Below are 26,479 nucleotides of genomic sequence, written 5' to 3'. Positions count from 1 at the left end.
TGCCATTGATCTTTCTCTTTCTTCTCCCTCCCTCCTCCCTTCATTACACTGGTCGCCACACGACGACCTTTGTGATAGTGACCATTTCCCGTTGGTTCTCTCTCTTCCCGCTCCCCGATGGACAGGTTACCTTGTTGGTCTTTCCAACGCGCCGATTGGCCTCTATACACTGCACAGTCGCGTTTTCTCCCTCTTTGTCAGGTTGTATTGATGACGTCCTACGTGACGTGTCTGACGCGATTGTTCGCGCTGCTAGCCTTGCTGTACCGCGCTCATCTGGACCATTTCGTCCCGGCAAGTCCCGTGGTGGAGTACGGCCACTGCCATTGCCATCCGTGATCGCCATCGAGCTTTGCAACACCTTAAGAGGCACCCATCCATTGCCGGCCTTATTACCTTTAAACGCCTTCGTGCTAAGGCCCGTTATTTAATCAGAGCAAACAGATATGTTGGGAACGATTTGTTTCTTCCCTCGGTTCTACTGTCCCTATGTCACGGGTATGGGCTACACTTCGCTCTCTCCAAGGTTGCCATCGTCAGTCCACCCTCCTGGGCACTCACCTCCCAGATGGCCTTTGTACGGACCTGTTGATTCTTGCGGAACATCTTGCGACCCATTTTGCAATTGCATCAGCATCAGCCTCCTATCCAGCTACTTACCTTCGCCGGAAACAGCGGGCCGAAGCGAAGCTTCCACCTTATGTTTTACCCCTTGTCAGTCAGAATCTTACAACGAACCTTTTACTGAATGGGAATTTCTTTCCGCACTTTCTCCTTCTCATGATACGGCTCCTGGCCCAGACTCCATTCATAACCAACTGCTTCAACATCTTCTCTGCATGTTTAACCGTATCTGGCTCCAGGGTGACTTCCCTTCTCAGTGGAGGGATAGCATCGTGGTTCCTGTCCTTAAGCCTGGTAAGAACGCTCTATTTGTTGACAGCTATCAGCCAATTAGTCTGACCAATGTTGTTTGCAAGTTACTCGAACAGATGGTAGCCCGTAGGCTCAATTGTCCCCTTACCAGTGTGGCTTCCGAGAGGGACGGTCTCCGATCGATCATTTACTTCGCTTGGAATCCGCAGTTCGGCAGGCTTTTTCCCAGCGTCGCCATTTGGTTGCGGTATTTTTTGACCTTCGTAAGGCCTATGACACGGCCTGGCGCCATCACATCTTACCCTTCATCAGTGGGGTGTTCGGGGCCCACACCCGATTTTTATCCGCCAGTTCCTGTTCCATCGGTCATTCAGGGTTCGAGTTGTTACTGTTTGTGGTTCTCCACGGACCCAGCAGACGGGCATCCCACAGGGTTCTGTCTTGAGTGTACTTCTTTTCCTCATTGCTATCGATGGACTTGTGGCCTCTGTCGGTCCTTTGGTCGCCCCTGCCCTGTATGTGGATGATTTCTGCATTTGGGTTAGTTCCTCTTCGATGGCCTCTGCAGAACGGCAGCTCCAGGGAGTTATACGGCGTGCCTCTGCATGGACCCTGTCACACAGGTTTCAATTCTCTCCTTTAAAATCGCGGGTGGTCCACTTCTGTCGCTGTACTACGATCCACCCTGATCCAGAGCTCTATCTCGCTGCACAACGATTGCCTATGGTCCCACAGTTTCGTTTCCTGGGTCTTCTTTTCGACAACAAGCTCACTTGGCTGCCTCATATCAGACTACTGAAGATAGGATGTTTCCGTAAACTCAATGTCCTTCGCTTCCTTGCCCACTCCTCTTGGGGTGCGGACCATTCCCTCCTTCTCCGTCTTTATCGTGCTCTAGTTCTGTTTCGCTTGGACTATGGTTGTCAAGTTTATGGTTCAGCTGCTCCTTCCACACTGCACGTGCTGGATCCAGTCCACCATTGTGGTATCCGTTTGGCCACCAGTGCCTTCCCTACTAGTCCTGTTGATAGTCTCCTGGTTGAAGCTGGGATCCCCCCCCCCCCCCCTTTCTGTTCGGCGGTCCCAGCTTCTGGTGTCTTATGCACTAGCTGTCCGTTCCTCTCCCACTCATCCTTCCTATTCTATCCTGTTCCAAGACCATGGACGTAACCCACCTGATTCCCGCCCTCGGGCGGGTTTACCAGTTGGGCTCCGCCTTGCGTCTCTTTGCCGTGATTTTCAGCTTCCTTCTTTGTCCTGTCTTCCTCGCTCCCTCCCCTCCACCCCCACCCTTGGTTAGTTCCTCGGCCTCGAATTCAGATGGATCTCCGCCGAGGTCCGAAAGATTCCATCCCCCCGATGGTGTTCCGTACCTTTTTCCGCCAAATTTTATGGGAGTTTCGGGATGCTGTTGTTTTTTGCACTGATGGCTCTAAATCTGCTGATCGTGTGGGATATACCTTCAAGTCTTCTGCTGGAACGGAAAATAATCTGCTGCCACCTACATGTGGGGTGTTTACTGCGGAATTGATGGCAATTTCCCAGGCCCTTACCTTTATTAAACAGTCCCAACACAACCGCGTTTTGTTATGTACGGACTGAATGAGTGGCCTTCTGGCTATCGACCGGTGTTTTTCGCGCCATCCCTTGGTTTCTGCATCCATGACCATCTCGCTGATACTCACCGTGCTGCTTGTTCCATTGACTTCCGTTGGGTCCCTGGCCATGTGGGTATCCCGGGTAATGAGCTCGCTGATCGTTTGGCTGAGGGAGCAGTCATTTACCCCCCCGTTTTCTGTAACCCCTCCTGCAGCGGATTTACGGCTTCACATCAAATCCCACTTCGTACAGTCGTGGGTCAATTCTTCGGAGGCTACACCCCTGTGTAATAAACTTCGTGCGATTAAGGTGAGACCAGGCCTGTGGCGTTCTTCCTTTCGCCTCTCCCGAAAGGACTCGACCACACTGTGTAGTCTCTGCATTGGCCATACCAGGCTGACCCATGCTTTTCTTTTGCGTGATGAGCCACCCCCACTTTGTGGTTGTGGAGCCTTCCAGTCAGTAGCCCACATTTTGGTTGAATGCCCCCTTCTTTTGGCCCTGCGTGCTAAGTACAGACTCCCCCGCACTTTACCTTTGATGTTGGCTGACGACTCCCGGATGGTCTACCTGGATCTCGGTTTCCTCCCGGAAAGTGGTTTTTATTCTCAGTTTTAAGGTTTTTAATCTCTCTCTGGTGTTGGGGCAGGGCGGTGAGTGTTGGGGTATCTCCCACTGTAAGCCGTGTTTGGTGATTCCCGACTCCCCACCCTGGCCGAGATCCTCTTTTCTTCCCCTTTTACTCTGTTTTTATCATTTTTTAAAGGATTGGTTAGTCTCTTTTTCCCATACACACTTCTAGCGATTGCACCTTTTAAGTCGCAGGTGGTCTTGCCTCTGCTGCTTCAGAGGTGGGATATTTCCTGCCTCCAGCATAGCGTTGGGTTCGCTCTCTTACCGACTTACCTCATTTTGTTTTCACCATTGACAACATGACTGCCATTTTGAATTTTTTAGCCTTTTCCCTTTTATCGTTCTGCCTTTTCTGAGATGTCACACTATCGGAATGGACCACATTTGAAACAAGGGCGATGACTGGGTGTTGTGTGGTGTCATTAGGTTAGTCAGGTTTAAGTAGTTCTAAGTTCTAGGGGACTGATGACCTCAAGTCCCATAGCGCTCAGGGCCATTTTGAAACAAGGGACTGATGACCTTGCTGTTTGGTCCCTTCAACCGCAACGAACCAACCAACCAATCTACAACATATCTATTTCTCCAGAGTAAAATTGCGTGTTAAACAATAACTAGAACTGGCATACGGGCAGTGCATGTACACAAACTATAACTCAGCTAGTCTTTATTTTTCTGTTCAGAATCCTTTCAGGCAACAAAGAGCTGGCAGAACGAAGTGTAGCCAGTATAAGGCTGTAACAAGTGGCGGTCTCCTCAGTACAGCTATACTCTGTATACTTTCCCGGTAGTTCCTGTTTTCCGAGAAACAAAACCCTGACGCCATACGACATGAAACATGAGTCCTGTGTCGCATTACAACTTTTGTAACCCACGCAAAAACATGAGGCTAGAACAAAAATCTGCAGCCCACTTATATGAATTTATCTTTTCTTAAAAAATAATAAAAAAGACAGAAATAGTGAACCTTTCGAATCGGTTATTAAAATGTTTTTAACGTCTATTATCGCTCGTTTTTTCAATAAATACCGACGACCTGTATAAATATACATATTTTATAAATACGTCAGACGGAACTTCGTAGCGTGAAACACACGAAATGTCATTCGACTCAAAGGTGTAAAAACTTAAAGCAAAATTTGTAAGGAAATTCGCCATTAAGGGTAAGATTGATCTGTAATTACAGAAATTATGCGCTAGTTTGAAATACAGTAAAGTTACTAAATAATTCAGCAGCCCGCACATCCCAAACATCTCGGTAGTGCAGGAGAAACACTCTTCATATTGGGAAGTATTTCCCGAACTGCGTCGTGCGGGCAGTAAATGAAGAGAAATCCAGGCTGACAGCAGCAAACGTTGTTGTGTGAGTGTAATAGATGAAACCGTAGGATTCCGCGCCAGCAGACGAAAAGTATAACTCGGCATTAAGCTGCAAATCGTGGCAGCTAAGTTTCCAAATGACTTCAAAGATGAGTGCGCCTTGGCCAGTCTGTATTGTTTATAGGGGCCGTTGGTGGAAAGGCAGAACGAATGTTACACTACTCAGGTGCTACGAAACTGCTGGCGGGATTGCTCAAGATGGGTAAGAGAGCGCGCGAACTTGGATTACGAAGTTGATAAAGGAAGAGGAATGGGGAAGCGTGCATTCGAGACCGCAGAGCACTAGTCATCTCTCCGTTTATGTCTATTTTACGCCTGTTTATTTTGTGTGGATCTTTAAATTGGATTGAGTTACGCAACCTGCCGGCACCTTAGTAGCCGACGCGTTTGAGGTCGACAGACATTGTTTCTGCAGCCATCGTAGTTTTCTATACGCCAGTGTTCTCGAGACTCGGAACCGGCTCTGTGCGCTTTCTACACAAACAGTATGTTTATCCTACAAGTTTATTGTTGCCATTACACGTCTTAGTGACAATTTGGGACGTGGGTGTTTTCTGCAACTGTCGGTTCGATTGTAGAGCAGGAAAACGCGCGTCGGTGTGGAATGAGCCGGGCCAGCAAGCCCTCGGGCAGCAGCGCACACACACACACACACACACACACACACACAGACAGCCGACAGCCGACACAGGTGCCGTGCCGCCCCTACTAGAACGGAACGGAGAAGCGCGGCCGACGATGTACTCTGCCTCTGCAGATTTCAGCCGATTCTTTCGCGAATTCTGCGTTATATTTGCCAACGACTTTGTGATGTTCACGACATCTGAAAAGGAAATGAATTACGTGTTGTGTACCGATATTCACAAGTGTTATAACGAAGCGTAGCACAGGGCGACCGAAATAAACGTGGCCCGCAATTTTTTTTTTTTTTTTTTTTTTTTTTGAGAGTGACGTGGAATGAAGTGCTGTTTGTGAACGGGACAAGTGCCGGTCACTGACGGCGCTGGGAAGCGCGGTTTCGACGCGCCTGTCGGTACCAGGCAGCCACACATGGGCGCACGCGCGTGTCCCGCACGCTCTGTCTCGAGTACGTCTCTGTACTGTAACGTCCGATTGAGTGAGAGGAGCAGTCCTGTTCGAGTGCGACACACACTGGAGCTCACGACGAAACGGCGGGTGTTCGCAGTCGAGTGTTATTCGTCAAAAACGCGTGCCGAACTGTTTGCGAGAGAGTCTTAAGACAGTAACAATCTCCAACAACGTCTGCGATACAAAACTTAGGGCCAAAGCGACTCTGTAGCGAACAAACATCCTAAATATGCGAAAAAGATTAGGAACACCAATAACTGTTGCTCGAATGAAACGAGGGCTGCAACAAAGTCCGACAAAATATCGAGGCCATTTATCCGTCTGAGTGGGAATTAAGAGACTTTCGTGTCGAGACACTGTCAGAAAAGGCTGGCACTTGCAACCTGACAGTTCGCTGCTGTGCACGAACGGAGGCCTCCAGACGAGCTTTCGCGTGTCGGGCTCCGCCGGAGGTTTCTCACTGACCGTAGCGTCACAGCTGGCCTCGAGCCGCAAAACCTCCTTCATACAGCGTGCATTCTGCGGTATACTATTTAGTTTACCTGTTGATGACGGTCAGTGCTGAACCAGTTTCTCTTTACGTGTGTGATCAGAATTCCACAAAGAAATGTGTTGCACTTGGCCTTATGTTCGTCAGCATACATCAGCAGCGGTACACTCCGCCACATTAATTACATAGTCCTTGATGTTGTCTAATGCCAAAACATCATACGTACGTTACAGCCACACCAAAGATGTGTTTCAGAAAGACTGATAATGTTGTACAGAAATTCCTAAAAATCACTAAAAAAATCTACAAGTTACGTGTTATTTACGTGCTTATTTCGAAAATAATTTTTTTGTGAACATAAGAAACAGAAAAACAAGATGTGTGAATTCACACAATGTTCTGGCAACTTATCATCATCTTGTGTGACATCACGCTTTGCAGTAAACAGAACACTATCTCGGGACTTTATGACAGATTTCAAAAAAATGAAATAAAACTGTAGTAATCGAGCAGGCATATGGAAACTATTCCTCATTCTATACTGAACGGACTGGGAAGAATTTTGAAATAAGTTTCAGAGATGATCCGGATAAAGTAATTTTGAGCAATCTACAGAACTCATGATTTGCATTTCACCCGGGGTAAAATAGACACAATTTCAATAATAGAATTGCAAAATACACATTCCATGGAAAAAGCGAAAATTACTATATTAGAATAAATTGAAATATTGTTCCACAATACTCTCACGATTAACAAAATGAGCTAGACGGCACACGTCTCAAAAGTTTCCCTAAAATGTTAGGACCCTCAGGTCCACTAAATAATGTTAATTACGTTTGTTGCAAATTAAGTCACTTCATTGACAGCTCAGAAATAGCTCAAAGAAATTTTTAAAACTAATAAGGAGACCCTTTATACTTGTACATTTGTGTGAAAGCATGCATTAGAGTGCCAAGTCTATAGTACCAATTTTGTTGAATAATAACTCTGCATGCACCCAGAGAAACACCAGGTCACTCCAAGTACGCTGACACTCCAAACGCGAGCAGCTCGCGTAACATCGTAAACGAACCGGCTCCAGACACGTTTAGACCAGCTGTCAGTTTCAAGTGCTGTGCGGGCTGCGTTTCCCGACCAGTCAGAACAAAACGCGTTGTGATGCTCGTAGGTTCGTCCACACGCCGTATAATGCTGATTTGCAGATCTGCCCACTTCGCAACTACTACTTGACATGTCAACATTTGAGGAACATCGAAAACACACTGCATGAATGGGGCACCTGTCTCTACCACTTTTCATATTAACGGAAACATTGCAGGGGGGGACGTGGAACAAATTCTACATTTATGTCTTAGTACTGTTGTGGCAGTTCTTCACAATATGTGGATCCGTGCCGGTATTTCATCTTAAAGAGAAATCATACAACACATAATTTTTGCAGTTGAGACCTGACCACACAGCTGGCCGCTGCGGCCGAGCGGTTCTGGGCTCTTAAGTCCGGAACCACGCGACCGCTACGGTCGCAGGTTCGAATCCTGCCTCGGGCATGGATGTATGTGATGTCTTTAGGTCAGTCAGGTTTAAATAGCTCTAAGTCTAGAGGTCTGATGACCTCAGATGTTAAGTTCCATCGTGCTTATTGCCATTTGAAACATTTTTCGACCTGACCACACAGCGCAGTCAGGTCGACAAGCCTTCGCTTTGGCTGCATCTCTTCGTTGCAATATTCCGACATAGCGTTGGTTGGTTGGTTTGGGGGATTAAAGGGACCAGACTACTACGGTTATCGGTCCCTTGTTCCCGAACGTAAAAACACCCACACAGAAGAAAAGTGAACAAGGAAAAGAAGACAGATGACACAGGACAAGAGAAACGTAGACAAAGACCAGAGAAAACGAATTAAAATCACACAGAGTGTGACGGTGGTTGACCTACCATGGAGAAAAAAAAGGAAAAGCCAACCACCGAGAAGACATCAAAAACTCAGTCTAAAATCGTAGGCTAAAGGCCAGAATCAACATTTAAAAAAAACGTAAACACTCAGATTAAATGAGAAAAGCCCCCTGCCCGAATAAAACGCAAAACTAAGTCCACCATGGCAGAGCCATCTGTTAAAAGGGCCGGGAGCGTATCAGGCAGCGCGAACGTCTGCCTGAGCACAGCTAAAAGGCGACACTCCCAACAAAATGTGGACCACAGACAAAACGGAGCCGCAGCGACAGAGAGGTGGGTCCTCACAACGCAATAAGTGGCCGTGCGTAAGCCGAGTGTGCCCAATGCGCAGCCGGCAGAGGACAACAGACTCCTGGCGGGAGACCCGCATGGACGACCGCCACACAGTCGTCGTCTCCTTGATAGGACGGAGTTTGTTTGGCACGGGGTTAGGTTGCGCCATTCTGTGTCCAATAAATCGAAAATTTTGCAGCGTAAGATTGCCCGCAAATCAGTCGCTGGGAGGCCAATCTCCAGAGATGGTGCACTGGTGGCCTCTTTCGCCAGGCGGTCAACATTTTCATTGCCAGGTATCCCAACATGGCCTGGGGTCCACATAAAGACCACAGAGCGGGCGCACCGGGCAACAGTATGCAGGGACTCCTGGACAGCCATCACCAGACGAGAGCGAGGGAAACACTGGCTGATAGCTCGTAAACTGCTCAGGGAGTCGCTACAGATAACGAAGGACTCACCTGAGCAGGAGCGGATATACTCTAGGGCACGAAAGATGGCAACCAGCTCAGCAGTGGAAACGCTGCAGCCAGCAGGCAATGAACGTTGTTCGGAATGGTCCCCTAGAGTTAGAGCATAACCGGCACGATCAGCAACCACCGAACCGTCAGTGTAAACAACGCCAGAGCCCTGATACATGGCGGTTAAAGGCGCTACAGTCTGGAACCGCACCACCGCTACGGTCACAGGTTCGAATCCTGCCTCGGGCATGGATGTGTGTGATGTCCTTAGGTTAGTTAGGTTTAAGTAGTTCTAGGTTCTAGCGGACTCATGGCCTTAGAAGTTAAGTCCCATAGTGCTCAGAGCCATTTGAACCCCTGAACCGTGGCGAGGATGGAATAAAAGCGGCGGCGGAAGTCCTCCGGAGGGACTGAGTCCTTCGGGCCCTGTGCCAAGTCGAGCCGAAGGCAAGGGTGAGGAACACACCACGGGGGTGTACGCAGAGGGGCCCGGAAAGGAGGTGGAACAGGGAAAACCCCAAGCCCGGAGAGAACCTCTCGGACGTCTGACATAGTGTGGCGACGGCGACGCGCTATGTTGGTATTTGACGATTCTTCGTTGAAAATGTCTCCAGATCCGTTCCATGTAATGAGCCGATCTGTTCCATGTAATGAGCCGACTCTCGTGCATAAACTGAGATGCGCGGCACTCATTTGCAGAGTATATTCGTCTATTCGACCTTGTACTCTGTGGAGTCCGCCAGTCACTTTCAGTTCGTTGAGCGAAACGATTCAGTTCAAAGCTGATTCTCAACGAAGCAGAATCCCCGTAACATTCAGATGTGATAACGTGCACACGCACTGTTTCGCAAATGGCAGACGTAAAAACCGCCCTACTTCAACCAGAAATGAAACCACGGGACGCAGTTTACTCAGTAGTAATCTCTCTCTCTCTCTCTCTCTCTCTCTCTCTCTCTCTCTCTCTCTCTCTCTCCAGTTGACACTGATACGGGTTACGTATTGATTCCAATATTTTATTCGTGTCCTGTCACGCGAAATCCGACCTACAAAGGGTTGCAGTTTTGTCAGTAATTTTTCGGAGATGTGAGCAGTATAAGATCGTAAGATTTTGTTGTTACTGAAAATGTGATTGCTGGAGGGAAGGTGTGGTGAACTACGGCTTTTTTTGTATGAATCTTATAAGATAGCCGATACCGTTTTTGATAGCTGCAATAAGCATTAATCCAATAATAGCTTTTATGCTTTCTGTTAAATTTTAAACGAAGGATGCTTTCAAATCAGACAGTATCGGTTTAGACAGAAAGGTCTGAAATATTCTGTGAGTAGATGGTTAATACTTTTAAATTATAAGTTCAAATTGTAATGACAGCCGTTTTTATGCAAAGAAAAAAGAACAAAGTGTAATTTACTCAGTGAAACAATCCTGCTATCGTTTTGTAAACGACAAGTGATTTTGCAAATTTTGGATCTATATAATTGGACAGAAGGTAAACATACAGGAGAAAGACGGTTTAGCTAGGGAGTGCGTTACATATTAATTTCATGAACTTGCGATCAGGCAGGTACTTCGACGCTTAGTCGGCTGGCTCGGTAGGATAGGGAGTATTGTCATTTATGTGTAACTCTGAATTGCCGTTTTTGACCCAGGTAGCACGCAGTTTATTCAAATACTAACACAACCACATGCTATGTGCAAGTGATTTGAAAACACTTTTTCTGGACCACTTCTGTCTAAAATCTTTGCTCGGACCCCCAAACTGTAGAAAATACGTATCTCCTACTGATTTTGAAATGTTACTGTACTGGGTGTATCTTACATACACCGATCAGTCGAAACATTATGACCACTGTCCACCGAGAGGTTGGACGCCGCCTGTAGCGTTGCGGGAAAGCGACGTGAAAGCAAAAGTATATAAGCGGCGCAGACACCCTACCGAATATATGGGCAGCTGGTCTAATGTTCACATGCTACTGTCGTGACCATCTACGAAAAGAGGTAGGAGGGTGGTGAAAGTACTGCTAGGCGCTAAATGGTTGGACGTCCACGACTATTTACAGAACGTGGGGTCCCGAGGCGTGTGTAGTCTCTAAAGTGGGATAGATAGTGATCTGTGGCATCTCTGCCAAAATAGCACAAATTTAGTGCACTCACGAGTGTTTCGGAGCTAATCGCTCATCGTACATCGTTGAACATGGAGCTCCGCAGCAGACCATTCCTAGGCGTTCACATGTTGAACCGACGGCATCGCCAATTACGACTGCAGTGGGCACGGCACGATCTAGATTCGACTGTCGATAAATGGAAACGTGTCGGCTTTTCGGATGAATCAATTTTTGTTACAGTAGGTCGACGATCGTCTCCACACACGCCCTCGTCGAGGTAAAGGCGGCTTCAAACGCGCAGCGTGCCGCGGAACCGTGCCTGTGGGAGGCACTCTCCTGCGCTCGTACCGATCGAATACACGCTGGCAGCTGCGAATCACCTGCATCCCTTCGTGTTCGATGTCTGTCTTTCCCGGCGGCGATGTCATCTTTCAGCAATATAATTATTCGGAACCAGGGCTCTGCTACAGTAGTTTGAGCAACATTAGAGTGAACCCACGTCGATGTCTCGGCGACCAAATTCGCTCGGCGTAGATCCTACGGAACCCATCTGGGTCGCTAGCGGGCTCCATCACCGCGAACACAAATCGGCGACCCATTATTTACGCGAGTTACGTGACCTGCCCTTAGACATCTAGTGCCACATACCTCCACAAACCTATCGACAGAGAGTCGGATCTCCGATATCAATAACAGTGTCGTAGCTCGTTGCAAAGACGGAGAAACAAGCTATTAAGCAGGTGATCATAATGTTTTGGTTGATCGGTGTGTAGTAAAGGGTGTTTTACACAATTATCCACAGCGCGTCTTTCTATTGTGTATGTGACGCTGGCGATCGTGTGGGAGCGAGTGCCGGTCCACGGTAATGGGGGGTAACACGTTGTGTGGTCGCAGGCGGACTACCTGGCGTTCGAGCTGCTGAGCGGCCACCTGTACCTGCACCTGGACCTGGGCTCCGGGGCGGCGCGCGTCAAGGCGACGACCCGCCGCGTCGACGACGGCGCCTGGCACGAGGCGACGCTCAAGCGCTCCGGGCTCGAGGGCCGCGTCACCGTCGACGGCACCGCCTCCGACTTCACCACGCCAGGTCAGTCCGCGCGCCTCCAGCCTAGCCCGCAGTAGCGCTCTGCCCCGCCTCTGGTCGTGTGGTACAATGTAATATGTTTCCCGACTGCCTTTGGAACGTACTCCCTCGGAATTTCGACAGTAAATGTATCAGTGATACACAGTGCCTTTCTTGTAGTGTCTGACACTGAAGATTGTTTGCATCTCCGTAACGCCTTCCCGATTACCGAAGCATTTCGTGACGAAAAGTGCAGCACTTGGTTTGATTTTTTTTCTATTGCTTCTCTTAACGTAATTGATGCTCCTCAAAAAACCTTCTTAAGGACAAAGATCATCTGGCGTTGCCTTACGACAGCACAATTTTCACGCCCACCTCAAAACGGCCGAGATTTGAAGACCAAATTTGGTCGCGTACGTATCAGCAAATTGATCCAATTACCGAGCGAGGCGGCGCACTGGCTGGCACACTGGGCTCGCATTCGCGAGGACGACGTTTCAATCCCGCCGTCCTGGCTTAGGTAAATGGCGGGATGATTCCATTGAAAGGGTGCGGCCGACATCCTTTTCCCCGTCCTTCCCTAATCCGACGATGCCGATGACCTCACTGGCTGGTCTCCTCCCACACGACTACCCAACCCAACCCTCAACCCGGAAAAAGGAAGGACCCAATCAAAGCTCGCTTTTCACACATACGCTACTTTCTAGCACTCGTCTTCCTAGATTTTCGAAACCCGTTCGACGCTTTAACACATCACCGACCGATAAGCGGGCTACAGTTGTGCGTAGTGTCTTCACAACTGTGCGTCAGAATCGGAGAATATTTGCCTGATAAAACGCGTATTTTCCACTGGACGCCTGACCTTCGACGTACCCGAAACGAGATGAGTATCTCCCAAAGAAGCGTACAGGGACCTGTAACGTTCTGCGTACAAGACTTACCACATATCATCTGCAGCAGCGTAAGACTGTCCAGTGACGATGTTATCGTCTACAGAAAAGGATTATTGCTGAACGTACATAACAAATTGTGCAAAGATTTGGATAACATTTTACACTTGGTCTAAAGAGTGGCAGCAGTCTCTAACCGCTTTGTAATACCTATAAGAAAGAGAAAAAATCATATTATGTCCGACTGCAAGGCTAGTCGTTAAAAATTTGAGCACAATCCATCTCATAAGTATTTAGGGGTAATGTAAAACGAAAATAACAATTAAAATGAGTATTAGGGAAAGCGAATGGAGGACTTACATTTGTAGGAAACTCTGGGGGAAACTGTAATGAATCTGTAGAGAAATTTCGTACGTGACGATAGTGTTACTGATTCTATTCTTCCAGGGTATGCAGTATTACAAACATCGAAAAAATTCAGAGACGCTTTCCTGGGACAGTTTCACAGTGATATAGCCCACGTGGAAGTGTGACAGAGATGCTCGGCGAACCTGTGTGGGAATCGTCGTAAGAAGGACGATGTAGTCGTCGAAAAACACGGCTGGATAAATTTGTAAAACTTGTACTCGAAGGAGAATGTGCGACAATTTTGCTGATGCGGGTGTCTATCTTGCCTGGGGATCAATGAAACGAGTCGAGAAAGATTCGTGTGGACACTTGGCCGTGTAGACAGTGTTTCTTCTCTCTCTCTCAGCACTCGAATACTAGAAGACAGAAAGCAGCTAATACTTGGTCCCACTTACCTTGCGCCATTCACTTTTCGGAGACTCGCGAAGTATGTACGTAAAGGGCGACAAAATAAAACAGGTCCGAAAATACCCTGGCCACACAATAAAAGGATCACTTGTTTAAAACCCTGTAATTATCAGCCATTGTGAAGCAGAAGTTTGAAATTGGGACTTAGAGGTGCCTACAATCTTCCTCTATTACGGTACGAAACCGTGGCGTCCTATGACGTCACCCTCGGGCTCGGTTATGCTTCAGACAGGCTTCAAACACTGAGGCGTCGACACCTGCGGTAAAGAGACGAGGGGCCAGAAACTAGTGTGAAGTGTAAGGTGGCTTAATGATGTGACCAAAGTTCACCACAGCACTGCCCAACACCACCGCGGACATGCTAAGGATGCGAACGTCATTACATATCTTCTTACCCACGTCTCATCCCTCTGTTTGATACATATGTGATGGAGATCAGAACCAGGAAGTCTTGCTTTGAAATCACGCGGGCGTCTTATGGTTAGCCGAAGAAAACATTTCAGACGCACCGCTATTCTCAATCGTCACAAAGAAGGCCTCAGAATGTGGCTTAAAGAGCGTCAGTGGAACCAGTCCTTCTCTAGGGGCGTTCATTTTCAAACACTTGGCCCTCTAAGACTATTGTTTGTAATGCGATGTACAACAGGACGATTATCTCGACAAATTGTGCCACTGTTTACACCCCCCGGATGGTTCAGTTCTTTTCTAAGGACACTGCAGGGCTGCAACCCCACTGAACATGATATCGCCTCTGGAGTGTAGCGTGGCGGCAAGTTTTGCTTCGATATACACGGTGCAACCACTAGAGACCATTCGAAACCATTCGACGAAATTTGAAAGTGATCCAAAGCGGAAGTGCATATTAATGCTTTTCCATCCATTTTTGCGGCCTCCTGTGGCGTGTGTGTGCGGGGATGTGACACTGAATGAGATGGCTCAGGGTCCGCCTTAAACATCCCACCTCAGCAAAACCATCGGTGCCACACGCACACGTTTGCTGGGCATCGACATACCGACCTGCACCCACCGGCCGGGTAGGCAAACCTTTCGACACACCTCTGCTTTCGACTGCGGCCAGCAGAAAAGAGCGTGGAGCGGACTGCTCTTGCCACCTGCCGACAGGGATCAGTGACAGGCGTTTTTTAAGCGCCCCACAAAGGTGCTCAAGTGGCGGAAAGGATTTTGCCAAAGGGGGGTTTAAAAGGCACCCTCCGACCTTTCATTCACATACGTGTTCATGTCACTCCTCTCCGCCAAAAACATGGTACGGCACGCGCACAAGCACCCTTTTCCGTTTTGGTCCAGATTCAGATTTCATCGAGTGGTTTCTAACCGTCTTTACAAGTTGGTCGAGAATAAGTTCACTGTCCTAAGGAAAGGGTTGGAAAGTCTGCGTGGTATCACACGTGTCAAAATTTGCCAAGAAAGTCGTCCCATTGTCCATTACACTTCAAACAGTCGTTTTCGAGCGCGAAATGTTCGAAAATGAACATCCCTAGGGAACGCTCCGTTTCATTTAGTCTCTTTACACCACCTCCAAAGGCCTTTTCTTGATGATTTTGAGCGGAGGTTTGTTTGAAATGTTTTCCTCGGCCAGCCGTAAGAACCCCACGTGGTCCCGACGCCAGGCGCAGCAGCTGCGAAATCTAGCGCAGGTTTGTCAAACGTGGGGGTGACAGGCTGTAATGACCATCCCATTGTGTCGCACGTCCACGACGGCCTTGGGCGGTATTATTGGTGAAACGTGGTGGCAATATGAGATCTTTAACCTAGCTTGTACCTTGAAACTTTGAAAGCCTTCTACTTAAGTATCAAATCTAGATGTTACTAATAAAATGGGAAGGAACTGTTAATCAGAGGTCAGGGAGAAGTTGTGATCTAAATGACAATAGATTTATTCATCCGTATCAAAAGACAGAAAAAATGACCAAAGAAACATCACACAAACATTTTTATTCGACAAACGCTTTCACCAACGTGGGGTCTATGGTGGACAAAGTGATCATCTGGGGATCGAGACATGACACTAATCGAAGCTCTACTCGCTTTATCTGACTTCATACACGTCAATACGGGTTATAGCACAAAATCTACACCACCATGAAGCATCTATATTCTATCATTCCAAAAAGAAAAATGTGGTTCAAAGGAACAGGGTGCTGAAAAACATATATTGGAGCCGTACGCCGTAGCAGTGAATACCTGACACCCCTGCTGGCCAGGGCGGCACACGACGGCGGGTTCGGCGACTCAAGTCGTGGACGGCCGCAATCTGTTATTAATGGCGCGCGCCCGAGAAATGCAAGTATGCGGTCTCGCGTTCGGTTAATTCGGAATATAGGTAGTTTCCCATGAGCCTCTGAAACCCCGGTGGATTCCAATGTGCAGGTGGACCCATTTGCTGGTCTGTCAAACCAATTGGACTGTGTACCACGACTGTGTGTGACGGAATGTGTCAAATGTTTAGACAGTCGATTCGAGACAAATAAGTACACCCACGCATCACTCTTTGTGTGCGTGATGCTAGAAGCAGTTCAGAAGGTGCCTGGCACATGCTCTAAGTGGCACACTAGCAAAGGATAAAAGTCTCACCGTTTAGGTACAGACCTTCAGTTCTTTACTAGCGAAGCGCCAGTACAAAAGTGAGTTCACTTCTCTTTCTGTCCACTTCCTCCTCAGCTCGGTAGCAAACCACATTTACATCTTCGACATCCCTCACTTTATTACAAGCTAGTCACGCGCTGGAGAGTGGCATTCGAAGTTGGGAGAGCGGCCTTTGCTCTGCGTACACCGATTTGACCAATCAGAGACTTTTAAGTTAATTGGGAGAAAAGAAAAAAGATTGAGCTTTGTGGCCTCTTTCACACGTGTTTGCTGTGTCTTTTGCTAACAACATGACCAGGATGGAACTACACCCCCCCATAAAAGCTTGTTACCTCCCCTGTTGCGTCCACCTCAAAGTTTCCAAAGAGGAGCCATAAACTCGCTAAAAGCCTCGTACTTCCACAAATATGTCTTGTAACAGAGTCTGGACGTCTGGGCGCCAGTGGCCCTGTCCCACGGAAATTCGCAGAACGCCCACAGTTCTTTTGTCGGCTGCCTCCCTAACAAGGGCCCATCCTCTGCTTTATTGCCGGTCTACAATGCGCTGGCCAGTGCAGCGGCGACCTCTCGGCGCTAGTCTGTATAACTGGATGCGACTGCCTCCCGTCCGGCGCCAACCAATGTGCCTGCACAATGAGCCTGCAGAACTCGGCCATCCGGAAATCTCTCCCCCAGGTTCCGCACAAAAAACACCATTCCGTCGCCGTCCGCTCTTACTGGAGTCTTTGAGATTGGCACCCTATTCCTTTGAACGCAGGTAAAGCTTACCATTACTCTTTCCCTAGAGCACGCAAGCAAAGGCACTAACTACTGCCTACCATTTCATCATGATGCATGAAGTGAAAATCCCAATAAAGATAATATTCCCTAAGAACATGAAGCGGAATAACACCGAATTAGAAGTGAGAGTGCCCTGCAATCTCTCAACTTCTTTATTTAAATGAGTGCATCCGTGCTTAAATTGCTGAATGACTGAGACCCGCAATAACATAGCGCAACGCAATCTGACTGCTGACTTCAAGTTATTAATTCAAAAGAATGTCCCTGACTAAAAAGAAATCCTAACAATAACCTATACATTTCATTAAGTACTTACCTCGGAAAAATCTTCATTATGTGAACTACTGGAATGCAGCGAGCATCAATACTGCCAGCAAAATAACAGACGCTTACTACTAAAGCCACTAACTAGGCATGTGGTTAGCAAAGGAAAGATTTTGTTGCAAATCAAATAATGTATTTTTTTTACCTTAATAATGTGACATCCAGTTCAAACAAGAATATAAATCGTCATTGACAAAGGTATATAATCTCGAATAATATTTAATCTCCAAGTCGAACATGTGCAGATCGTTAGCCTACACTAACACTTCAACCCTCTACCCTCCATCAGTCTTAACTTCTCACATCTAACCTCCATCACTGCTGGCTATTCACCTCCAACTGCCCACTCATCTCCAACTCACCTCCATCACTGCTGGCGACTAACTTCCAACTGCCCAACAGTACTGGCGATTAACTTCCAACAACAAGTCCGACCAGCCACAGAGTCTCTTACAAGGAAAGCGCAGTCAGAGATCCAATGCAAAGCGCTACACAGCGCTATCAACACAAATGCAGCACACTTACAACCTCACTCGAACTTCTGAGCTTCGGCCGAGGCATCGCCGACCCTGAGGATGACGTAGCAGGACGCCACGCTTTTGCACCATTACAGAGGAAGTCTCTACGTATCTCTGATGCTAATTTCACTTCTGCCTCGCAGTGGGAGACAATTACCCGGTTTCGATAAAGTAATCCACTAATTCTGTTCTACAGTGTGTTTCGTGTAGGGTATCTTAACGCACACAGTGAAGTAACCAAGATTGCCTATCCTTAACCTGCACGAAACGTTTTGCGGGCGAGTTTTATTTTGCCGAATCTAGATGTAAAAACGGATGTGGACGTGTAGACCTTTGGCGCTGTCCGTGTCGGTGTCACTGTATACCGTCGGTGGCTGTTGTTAATCTGTGTAGAAACTTCCTGGCAGATTAAAACTGTGTGCCCGACCGAGACTCGAACTCGGGACCTTTGCCTTTCGCGGGCAAGTGCTCTACTATCTGAGCTACCGAAGCACGACTCACGCACGGTACTCACAGCTTTACTTCTGCCAGTATCTCGTCTCCTACCTTCCAAACTTTACAGAAGCTCTCCTGCGAACCCTGCAGAGTGAAAATCTCATTCTGAAAATCTGTGTAGAGTCTGTCGACGTGTATCTTCCGCTAATTCCGAATGTGCAACGGAACGTCCGTCCCGCTGTCGGCGTGTAGCCCACCCCCCTACAGCAGCAGCAGCAGCAGCAGCAGAGACTGCGGTGGCGTCCAGGACGCGGCTGCGACGTCCGACACCGGCTGCTTGCGAGTCGAGGGCCGCCTGTACTGCACAGAGCACAGCAACACACCGTGTGGCCCAAAGAGAAGCAGCCAACGCTACCTCAGCATTTCAGTGAACCCCACGGAAATGTGTGTCTTACAGGTTCACACAATGAGGTGGTGCGTTGGTCAAAACGCGTATTTCAGAGGACTGGTATATACGAACTCCAGATCACCTGTCGTGATGCGGGACTCCTTATATCGCTTCCGTGGCAAGTCGGGATGAGAAACACCGCCACCACCCACGCCCATCTGAACCAGTGTCTCTTCTCTTTTATGTCGATGAGGTGTTCAGCTCTGAGCTTGTTGCCTTTTTAGGGTTCCGCATCTCGTATGGTAAAAATGGAACACTTGTGGGTTCGCTTTCTTGTCTGTCCGCCCTACTTTTAAGACCCCTTTTCCTCAGGAACGGATAGACGTGTCAACTTGGCGGTGTGAGTAATTTAAGCTTCTAAGTCAATGCAATCAAAAGATACGGCCATTTACGCCACATACTTTAACATTCTCAAATTCACTCATCAAAACATGTACGGCACTTCCCGATGGCCTAGAATCGTGAAATTTGCTAAGAAGCAAGGTTCCACAGTACAGCCAAAGGAAAAAATGTAATCATATCACACCACAAAAGTTTCTCATTTCTTATCTGACGCTGTTTTTCGTCATCTGTTAAGACACCTTCCTCACAGACATGGGTAGATATATCAATTTGAAATTTATCTCACATACAAAGGTCTATGGTCTGCTGGCTGTGTAATAAATGTTATCTTCTCAATCAATGCAGTCAGAATGTATGGCCATTTATGATATATGTTTTGATACTCGAAAAAATTACTAATCAAAAGCCCACAGGGCACTTCGCGCTGGCCTGGAATCATGAAATTTGGCAAGAAGCAAGAATTCACAGTAAAAGGAATGGAAAAATTCTAAAATTGTTAATTTCTAATTATATCCCACAAAAAAATGTTTCTTTCGTCGCTTCTTATCCGACATCAAACTTGAAATTAAAACTATCAGTTGTTCTGCGTTCATGCTAAGTTATAATGGTAAGAGTCAAACATCAGACAAGGAGTGAGTTTATATTGCTCATATGCTGCGTGTCGCAATTTATCGATCAGCAGATATCCGCGAGCTATTGCTGCACGTAGAACAGCGCTGTCTGTGAAACAAACATTTGCTTCTTTTTTTTTTTTTTTTTTTTTTTTTTTTTTTTTTTTTTTTTTTTTTTTTTTGTCATCAGTCTACCGACTGGTTTGGTGCGGTCCGCCACGAATTCCTTTCCTATGCTAACCTCTTCATCTCAGAGTAGCACTTGCAACTTACGTCCTCAATTATTTGCTTGACGTATTCCAATCTCTGTCTTCATCTACAGTTTTTGCCCTCTATAACTCCCTCTAGTACCATGGAAGTCATTCCCTCATGTCTTAGCAGATGTCCTATCATCCTGTCCCTTCCCGTTATCAGTGTTTTCCACATATTCCTTTCCTCTCCGATTCTGCGTAGAACCTCCTCATTCCTTACCTTATCAGTCCACCTAATTTTCAACATTCGTCTATAGCACCACATCTCAAATGCATCGATTCTCTTCTGTTCCGGTTTTCCCACAGTCCATGTATCACTACCATACAATGCTGTACTCCACACGTACATCCTCAGAAATTTCTTCCTCAAATTAAGGCCGGTATTTGATATTAGTAGACTTCTCTTGGCCAGAAATGCCTTTTTTGCCATAGCGAGTCTGCTTTTGATCTCCTCCTTGTTCCGTCCGTCATTGGTTATTTTACTGCCTAGGTAGCAGAATTCCTTAACTTCATTGACTTCGTGACCATCAATCCTGATGTTAAGTTTCTTGTTGTTCTCATTTCTACTACTTCTCATTACCTTCGTCTTTCTCCGATTTACTCTCAACCATACTCTGTACTCATTAGACTGTTCATTCCGTTCAGCAGATCATTTAATTCTTCTTCACTTTCACTCAGGATAGCAATGTCATCAGCGAATCGTATCATTGATATCCTTTCACCTGGTATTTTAATTCCACTCCTGAACCTTTCTTTTATTTCCATCATTGCTTCCTCGATGTACAGATTGAAGAGTAGGGGTGAAGGGCTACAGCCTTGTCTTACACCCATCTTAATACGAGCACTTCGTTCTTGATCGTCCACTCTTATTATTCCCTCTTGGTTGTTGTACATATTGTATATGACCCGTCTCTCCCTATAGCTTACCCCTACTTTTTTCAGAATCTCGAACAGCTTGCACCATTTTATGTTGTCGAACGCTTTTTCCAGGTCGACAAATCCTGTGAAAGTGTCCTGATTTTTCTTTAGCCTTGCTTCCATTATTAGCCGTAACGTCAGAATTGCCTCTCTCGTCCCTTTACTTTTCCTAAAGCCAAACTGATCGTCACCTAGCGCATTCTCAATTTTCTTTTCCATTCTTCTGTATATTATTCTTGTAAGCAGCTTCGATGCATGCGCTGTTAAGCTGATTGTGCGATAATTCTCGCACTTGTCAGCTCTTGCCGTCTTCGGAATTGTATGGATGATGCTTTTCCGAAAGTCAGATGGTATGTCGCCAGACTCATATATTCTACACACCAACGTGAATAGTCGTTTTGTTGCCACTTCCCCCAATGATTTTAGAAATTCTGATGGAATGTTATCTATCCCTTCTGCCTTATTTGACCGTAAGTCCTCCAAAGCTCTTTTAAATTCCGATTCTAATACTGGATCCCCTATCTCTTCTAAATCGACTCCTGTTTCTTCTTCTATCACATCAGACAAATCTTCACCCTCATAGTTGCTTTCAATGTATTCTTTCCACCTACCTGCTCTCTCCTCTGCATTTAACAGTGGAATTCCCGTTGCACTCTTAATGTTACCACCGTTGCTTTTAATAACACCAAAGGTTGTTTTGACTTTCCTGTATGCTGAGTCTGTCCTTCCGACAGTCATATCTTCTTCGATGTCTTCACATTTTTCCTGCAGCCATTTCGTCTTAGCTTCCCTGCACTTCCTATTTATTTCATTCCTCAGCGACTTGTATTTCTTGTATTCCTGATTTTCCCGGAATATGTTTGTACTTCCTCCTTTCATCAATCAACTGAAGTATTTCTTCTGTTACCCATGGTTTCTTCGCAGTTACCTTCTTTGTACCTATTTTTTCCTTCCCAACTTCTGTGATGGCCCTTTTTAGAGATGTCCATTCCTCTTCAACTGTACTGCCTACTGCGCTATTCCTTATTGCTGTATCTATAGCGTTAGAGAACTTCAAACGTATCTCGTCATTCCTTAGTACTTCCGTATCCCACTTCTTTGCGTATTGATTCTTCCTGACTAATGTCTTGAACTTCAGCCTACTCTTCATCACTACTATATTGTGATCTGAGTCTATATCTGCTCCTGGGTACGCCTTACAATTCAGTATCTGATTTCGGAATCTCTGTCTGACCATGATGTAATATAATTGAAATCTTCCCGTATCTCCCGGCCTTTTCCAAGTATACCTCCTCCTCTTGTGATTCTTGAACAGGGTATTCGCTATTACTAGCTGAAACTTGTTACAGAACTCAATTAGTCTTTCTCCTCTTTCATTCCTAGTCCCAAGCCCATAGTCTCCTGTCTTCTACTCCTTCCCCTACAACTGCATTCCAGTCGCCCATGACTATTAGATTTTCGTCCCCCTTTACATACTGCATTACCCTTTCAATATCCTCATACACTTTCTCTCTCTGTTCATCTTCAGCTTGCGATGTCGGCATGTATACCTGAACTATCGTTGTCGGTGTTGGTCTTCTGTCGATTCTGATTAGAACAACCTGGTCAGTGAACTGTTCACAGTAACACACCCTCTGCCCTACCTTCCTATTCATAACGAATCCTACACCTGTTATACCATTTTGTGCTGCTGTTGATATTACCCGATACTCATCTGACCAGAAATCCTTGTCTTCCTTCCACTTCACTTCACTGACCCCTACTATATCTAGATTGAGCCTTTGCATTTCCCTTTTCAGATTTTCTAGTTTCCCTACCACGTTCAAGCTTCTGACATTCCACGCCCCGACTCGTAGAACGTTATCCTTTCGTTAATTATTCAATCTTTTTCTCACGGTTATCTCCCTCTTGGCAGTCCCCTCCCGGAGATCCGAGTGGGGGACTATTCCGGAATCTTTTGCCAATGGAGAAATCATCATGACACTTCTTCAAATACAGGCCACGTGTCCTGTGGATACACGTTACGTGTCTTTGATGCAGTGGTTTCCATTGCCTTCTGCATCCTCATGCCGTTGATCATTGCTGATACTTCCGGCTTTAGGGGCAATTTCCCACCCCTAGGACAAGAGAGTGCCCTGAACCTCTATCCGCTCCTCCGCCCTCTTTGACAAGGCCGTTGGCAGAATGAGGCTGACTTCTTATGCCGGAAGTCTTTGGCCGCCAATGCTGATTATTTATCAAAATTTAGGCAGTGGCGGGGATCGAACTCGGGACCGAAGTCACCCCTTGCCTTATGTTTGAATTTTACCATTGCGATCCAGTCAGCCTGAATAAAAAACTAGTGATTATTATCATAATAGCCGCCTTCCTCCGGCATGACTTTATGTGAAATTGCTATTACTGAAATTAAAATATTCTCGAAAGTCTCGGAATCGCTGCTACGAATATCTTGTCACATCAATTTCGATAACAGGCAGAAGTGGTCTACATATACACTCCTGGAAATGGAAAAAAGAACACATTGACACCGGTGTGTCAGACCCACCATACTTGCTCCGGACACTGCGAGAGGGCTGTACAAGCAATGATCACATGCACGGCACAGCGGACACACCAGGAACCGCGGTGTTGGCCGTCGAATGGCGCTAGCTGCGCAACATTTGTGCACCGCCGCCGTCAGTGTCAGCCGGTTTGCCGTGGCATACGGAGCTCCATCGCAGTCTTTAACACTGGTAGCATGCCGCGACAGCGTGGACATGAACCGTATGTGCAGTTGACGGACTTTGAGCGTGGGCGTATAGTGGGCATGCGGGAGGCCGGGTGGACGTACCGCCGAATTGCTCAACACGTGGGGCGTGAGGTCTCCACAGTACATCGATGTTGTCGCCAGTGGTCGGCGGAAGGTGCGCGTGCCCGTCGACCTGGGACCGGACGGCAGCGACGCACGGATGCACGCCAAGACCGTAGGATCCTACGCAGTGCCGTAGGGGACCGCACTGCCACTTCCCAGCAAATTAGGGACACTGTTGCTCCTGGGGTATCGGCGAGGACCATTCGCAACCGTCTCCATGAAGCTGGGCTACGGTCCCGCACACCGTTAGGCCGTCTTCCGCTCACGCCCCAACATCGTGCAGCCCGCCTCCAGTAGTGTCGCGACAGGCGTGAATGGAGGGACGAATGGAGACGTGTCGTCTTCAGCGATGAGAGTCGCTTCTGCCTTGGTGCCAATGATGGTCGTATGCGTGTTTGGCGCCGTGCAGGTGAGCGCCACAATCAGGACTGCATACGACCGAGGCACACAGGGCCAACACCCGGCATCATGGTGTGGGGAGCGATCTCCTACACTGGCCGTACACCACTGGTGATCGTCGAGGGGACACTGAATAGTGCACGGTACATCCAAACCGTCATCGAACCCATCGTTCTACCATTCCTAGACCGGCAAGGGAACTTGCTGTTCCAACAGGACAATGCACGTCCGCATGTATCCCGTGCCACCCAACGTGCTCTAGAAGGTGTAAGTCAACTACCCTGGCCAGCAAGATCTCCGGATCTGTCCCCCATTGAGCATGTTTGGGACTGAATGAAGCGTCGTCTCACGCGGTCTGCACGTCCAGCACGAACGCTGGTCCAACTGAGGAGCCAGGTGGAAATGGCATGGCAAGCCGTTCCACAGGACTACATCCAGCATCTCTACGATCGTCTCCATGGGAGAATAGCAGCCTGCATTGCTGCGAAAGGTGGATATACACTGTACTAGTGCCGACATTGTGCATGCTCTGTTGCCTGTGACTATGTGCCTGTGGTTCTGTCAGTGTGATCATGTGATGTATCTGACCCCAGGAATGTGTCAATAAAGTTTCCCCTTCCTGGGACAATGAATTCACGGTGTTCTTATTTCAATTTCCAGGAGTGTATTTTCGATTCCCACAACGGATGAACTGTCCCGCACTCGGCAAGTTTTTTCGTTCTTTGCAGTGCTACGCTTATTTAATTACTTATTAACATTGTTTTACAAGCCACATAAAGTTATGTCAATCTGTCAAGAAAACTCAATAATTTCATTACACGTACTCCTTCTGCTTCGTCGAAGTTCTCTTGTAAATTAATTTAGTCCACGCTGTCATCTACATTAATTTTAAATCAGAGTTGTTGCAAGATCATTTTTTAACCAATACGAGAAAGAAAGGCTGGTTGGAGAATAGTGGCAATCAAGACAGTGGATAAATTGTTCCCCATACACCGCCGTCAATTGAAATTCGCAATATTAGAAACGTTTCCTTCACCTGAAGGATATGACCAGACCTTCGGCAGACCAAACTAAACCTCCGGTTATTTGTTGTGTATTCCTTTGTCGAATTTCGAAGCAGGCAAAGATGTCATAAATTAGTCGCTTAAAAAATATCCTTCTTAATGTCAATAAATCTGAGATAATATTCTCTAACTTGGCGTAAATAAATGTGGCTAACTTGCGATCAGTACATAGCTTTCACTCGTATCGCGACTCTACGACATGATAGCAAAGAACAGGAAAACATCGCCTCTTCAACAGAAGCAACAGCTCACCAGTTTCAGTAAGATACTGAACGTCCGAGCAGCGGCCGCAACCGCTGCGCACAGCTCGGCCTCCGGAGGCGCCACGATCGACTCTCACCTGGAAAGAGCCACAACGCCATTTCTTGTAGATCCAGAGGAAGCTTACACTGAAGCCGAAACATTACGGCCAGTGCTCATCGCGGGGCTGGCTGCCGCCTGGCCACGTCGCGGGCAAGGGACGAGCTGTGGAAAGTACGAGTGTGGAAGCGCAGAGGTCACCTTAGCCAAGGCACTGGCTGCAAACGAGGAAATCCATAGAGGCAACTGTCTTTGACGAAGGGCAGATTATTATTACGCGGAGCCTGTAAGCGATTATCTCGAAAACGGGGAAGCTGGTCGAATGTCAACGTGCTACAGTGGTGAGTATCTGCGGGACGAAGTAGAAGGACGATCGGAGTACTGCTAGGCGCTAAATGGTTGGACGTCCACGACTCTTTACAGAATGTGGGGTTCGGAGGGTTGTCTGCTCTGTGGAATCTCTGCAGAAATAGCACAATGCTGACGCAGCAAAGTGTTTCGGAGCTCATCGTCCATTTTCGAACACGGTTTCTCCGCCGCAAATCACTCCTACCTGTTCACATGTTGAGCCAACAACGTCGTCACTTACGTTTGCAGTGGGCATGGGACCGTAGGGATTCGACTGTCGATAATGGCAAACGTGTCGGCTTTTGGGATGAATCACATTTTTGCTGCACCAGGTCGCTGATCGTCTCCACACAGGCCGCCGTCGAGGTGAACGGCGGCTCGAAACGTGCAGCGCGCCACGGGCGCAGGCTGGTCGGGGCAGTTTTACGCTGTGGGAGACGTTCTCTTGTAGTAATCCTTCGGTCGTATTTACGAAGTGTTGGCCACCTGCCTACTGTGGCATCTCTCTCTCAGAACCAGCTGGAATATTTGGAAGGTCGCACGGGTTCTTCCGACTTGGCTCGGAACCGCAGCCGTGCTTTTCTGTCGTTGCGCCTCGTGTTGTTTTACACGAGCGACTTTCTGGCCAAAGTCGAGTACTCCCGATTCGTGCGCCTCTCG

General features: G+C 47.4%; 1 protein-coding gene across 5 annotated transcripts in view; it reads left to right on the top strand.

Moving 5' to 3' along the window:
* The window catches only part of LOC124613920 (neurexin-1), a 2,081,056-nt gene that overhangs the window by 1,573,169 nt on the left and 481,408 nt on the right, over positions 1 to 26,479 (top strand). For all 5 annotated transcript variants that reach the window (XM_047142672.1, XM_047142674.1, XM_047142673.1 and 2 more), the window contains one exon: positions 11,752 to 11,944. In XM_047142672.1, coding sequence (XP_046998628.1) covers positions 11,752 to 11,944 — 193 coding nt within the window. The remainder of the gene's footprint in view (positions 1 to 11,751; positions 11,945 to 26,479) is intronic.

This window comes from Schistocerca americana, chromosome 4, assembly GCF_021461395.2.
Source record: "Schistocerca americana isolate TAMUIC-IGC-003095 chromosome 4, iqSchAmer2.1, whole genome shotgun sequence".
In the NCBI taxonomy this organism is placed as follows: domain Eukaryota; kingdom Metazoa; phylum Arthropoda; class Insecta; order Orthoptera; family Acrididae; genus Schistocerca; species Schistocerca americana.
Note: the sequence above shows the minus strand (reverse complement) of the source record. Positions and strands in the feature narration are given on the sequence as shown.